Source organism: Orycteropus afer, unplaced genomic scaffold (genome assembly GCF_000298275.1).
Source record: "Orycteropus afer afer isolate SDZICR_OR568_19922 unplaced genomic scaffold, OryAfe1.0 scaffold00015, whole genome shotgun sequence".
NCBI lineage: Eukaryota > Metazoa > Chordata > Mammalia > Tubulidentata > Orycteropodidae > Orycteropus > Orycteropus afer.
This window is the reverse complement of record NW_006921602.1, coordinates 8,359,142-8,362,505: the sequence shown is the minus strand read 5'-3', so window position 1 is coordinate 8,362,505 and position 3,364 is coordinate 8,359,142. Positions and strand designations below refer to the sequence as shown.

Genomic DNA, 3,364 nt, shown 5'->3' with positions numbered 1-3,364 from the left:
TACTTCTCATCACTCCCTTATAATATACTGAGGGAGAAAAGATTTCTCCTTAAACTTCTACAAAAATCAAAACTGAAGGAGCCTTATAAACAAGTCAGGTGGCCACCATGATGGGAATTTCAGCAAAATATAACTAGGTTGAGTAAGAAAGTATCCTCTTAACTTGTAAAGGCAGTTAGAGCATCGTGGCTAGTCAAACCCCAGAATAAATAATTTAGTTGTCTTCATCAGATGAAAGGCCTTCAATTTCATCTCTGTCTCCCCCAATTGCCATCCAAAATGCTTTGGCCACCTGTGGAGAGAAGCATGCGACAAGTTTTTATACAATGGTTAAATTTTGGCTCTTGCCACATGCCGTACTTTGAACTGAGAGACAGACTTAAAATTCTACACTTTGCCCTCCAGCTCTCAAACTTGTTGACCCAGGACTTCCACTTCTAGGAATTTATCTTACGGACAGAATCAGAGCTGTACACTAAAATGTATGTAAGGATATGCCCATCTGACTCAACAATCCTGAAGGACAGAGTAGAACTGCCCCGAAGGCTATAATCTTTACAGAAGCAGACTGCCACACCTTTCTCCCATGGAGCAGCTGGTGGGTTTGAACTGCCAACTGCTCGGTTAGCAGTTGAGCACTTTAACCACTGAACCACCAGAGCTCCTTATTTATACAAAATTAAAAAACTCACTGCCATCGAGTCAAATCCGATTCATAGCGACCCCTCCTTGGGTTTCTGAGGTGGTATCACTACGGAAGTAGATTGCCCAACCTTGCTTCTGAGGACTGTGGCTAGTGGTTTGAACTGCCAGCCTTCTGGTTAGCAGTCAAATAAATGCCTTAGGCACTATGCCGCCAGAGCTCTTTCCTTATTTATAGAAGCAAAAAAGTGTATATAGCCTAACTGCTCAAAAGGGATATGGATAAATAATGACACATTCATATAAGGGAGTAAATATCACATGTATTTCTTGCCAAGAACAGGTATTACACTGGTTAAAAAAAAAAAAAAAATCATTTAGAGTTTTTCTGCCCTGTTAGAAAATCAAACATCCCGAGTCTAAATGAAAGTTCCATGTCACTCAATATACATTTGAAAAATCTGGTTTGACTGCAACAACTATATTACTATTGTATAAATATTCAGTTATTTGTTAATAGCTAATGAAAAGCTCACACTAAGACCCTTCTGAAGTAAACAAATGAGCTATATAATTATAATAGCACTGGACCTTTGGCAGATACTCAATAAATACCTGACTGATTGTCTCACCTTTTCTGCATGCACCTTTCTTTGCTCGTGAGGAAGCGTCGCAGCCTTGTCTAGGGGGAAAATATATCTTAAGAAATTCGTCTAATAGCACAGAAGAATCTGGAGTGTATGAATGTTCTAACACTAGAAGATGGGAGATGGGTTTCAAAGACATATGTTTATGGTGTAGTCATTATAGCTATTAGGAAGTTTAAGTCTTCCAAATTTTCCAGATGGTAATGATGTGAGTAAATTGGGAGGGATCTTACTGATTCTGTGTTAATGAGACACACTGAAAGAAACAGCAGCAAGAGGAGGAAAAGAGGATGAAGAAAGAAAATTTTCTCCAGGGAATTTTTACCAACAAAGGATTGCACAGTCCCCCAAGTAACTAAATTTCGCCAGACAGCTAAGAGCAGAGCATGAGATCCAATCTAGTAATTATAAAATAAAATCTTACTACATAAAAGAAACAAGCATCAATAAGAGAACATGCTAAGACACAGTGAAGCAGATTACCTTTCATTTCTTTTAATTTTGAAAACAGTCTTTCAAAATTCTCCAAATCTCCTCTTCCAGTAGTAAGACTGGCTAATTCTTGAATATCCAGATCTAACATGGGATCTGCAATAAGGATTTGTCACATTATTTGTCACACAGTATTTACATGCTCTAGTGGCACAATGGTTAAGCACTTGGTAACTAACTGAAAGGTTGGCAGCTCGAACCCATCAGCCAGTTGCTCTCAGGGAGAAAGATGTGGCAATTTGTTAGGAGCTCTGGTAGCATAGTGCCTAAGGCACTTGACTGCTAACCAGAAGGCTGGCCACCAGCCACTCCTCAGAAGGAAGGTTGGGCAATCTACTTCTGTAGTGATACTGCCTCGGAAACCCAAGGAGGGGTCGCTATGAGTCGGGTCTGACTCCAAGCACATAACAACAACAAGAACAAATACACAGAATCTTAAGGCAGTCATATTAACGTTAATGAAAGTCACCACTGATTGAATGCTTAATGTGTACCAGCTTTATAGCGTGCAGTACTTCAATGTTCCTGGCTTCTATGGATCATTACAGATAAACTTATTTTATCCTTCTCAGGCTCAAAACCAAACGCACTGCCATCAAGTCAATTCTGACTCACAGCAATTCCTGCTGGGTTTCCAAGGCTGCAAATCTTTATGGAAGCAGACTGCCTCATCTTTCTGCCATGGAGCAGCTGGTGGGTTCAAACTGCCAACCTTTTGGTTAGCAATCATATGCCTTAACCACTACATCACCAGAGTTCTTTACAACACTGCAAATGATGTAAGAAATACTATTTTTATTTGAGACATGAGGAAACTAAAGCTCAGAAATGAATGTACACTTAAAGCTGGATTCAGACTCGGGTGTTTCCAACTCCGAAGACTCTTTCCTTTAAGAGCACTGATTTGACAATAAATGATTAAAATGTATACCATATTTTACTGTGCAACAAATGTTTTCACATCTATTACTGACAACAAGCTTAAATAGTTAGGGCATATAGCATTATCTATACTTTACAGATGAAGAAATCAACTAAAATCACAGCTATTCAGAGGCAGAGCCAGTTTAAATCTGTATTTTCATACTATAAACCTGTCACTATCTATCTGTCTATCACTATCTATCTATCTAATTTATTTATTTTTTTATTGTGATTTGGGTGAAGATTTATAGAGCAAATTCACTTTCCATACAGCAGTTCACATATACGTTGTTCTCATGTCATTGACCACAGTTTACCACAATGCAACAGCTCCCCTCCCACTTCCTCCCCATAGTTACCTCTTTCCAGTGTCCATCCCTCCAGACACTCCTGCCCCCTGAGCTGAGCTGTCTCCCTGTGCATAAGCAGTCCTTCTTTCTCCCATGATTGTTCTCTCCAAGGAGTGTATCTACTTGAGGTAGATGTTCAACTCATATGTCTGTCTTTTGTTTGGATGGAAACCACAGGTGTGGGTTTAATTCCAGACCTGAAGGGCAGCTAGGGGCCATAGTCTCAGTGGTTCCACCACGCTCTATCAGACCAGCAAACCTGGTCCCGACCTTTTTTTTTTTTTCCTCCAAATGATTTTGAGTTTTGTT

The 3,364-nt window shown here is 39.7% G+C and overlaps 1 protein-coding gene across 1 annotated transcript in view; it reads right to left on the bottom strand.

Annotated features, from left to right (window-relative positions):
* Window positions 1-214: 214 nt before the first annotated feature.
* The window catches only part of AAGAB (alpha and gamma adaptin binding protein), a 66,524-nt gene continuing 63,374 nt past the window's right edge, over window positions 215-3,364 (bottom strand). Inside the window, exons 8-10 of the mRNA XM_007957425.2 lie at window positions 1,773-1,877; window positions 1,275-1,324; window positions 215-292 (exon numbers count right to left, since the gene is read on the bottom strand). Coding sequence (XP_007955616.1) covers window positions 215-292; window positions 1,275-1,324; window positions 1,773-1,877 — 233 coding nt within the window. The remainder of the gene's footprint in view (window positions 293-1,274; window positions 1,325-1,772; window positions 1,878-3,364) is intronic.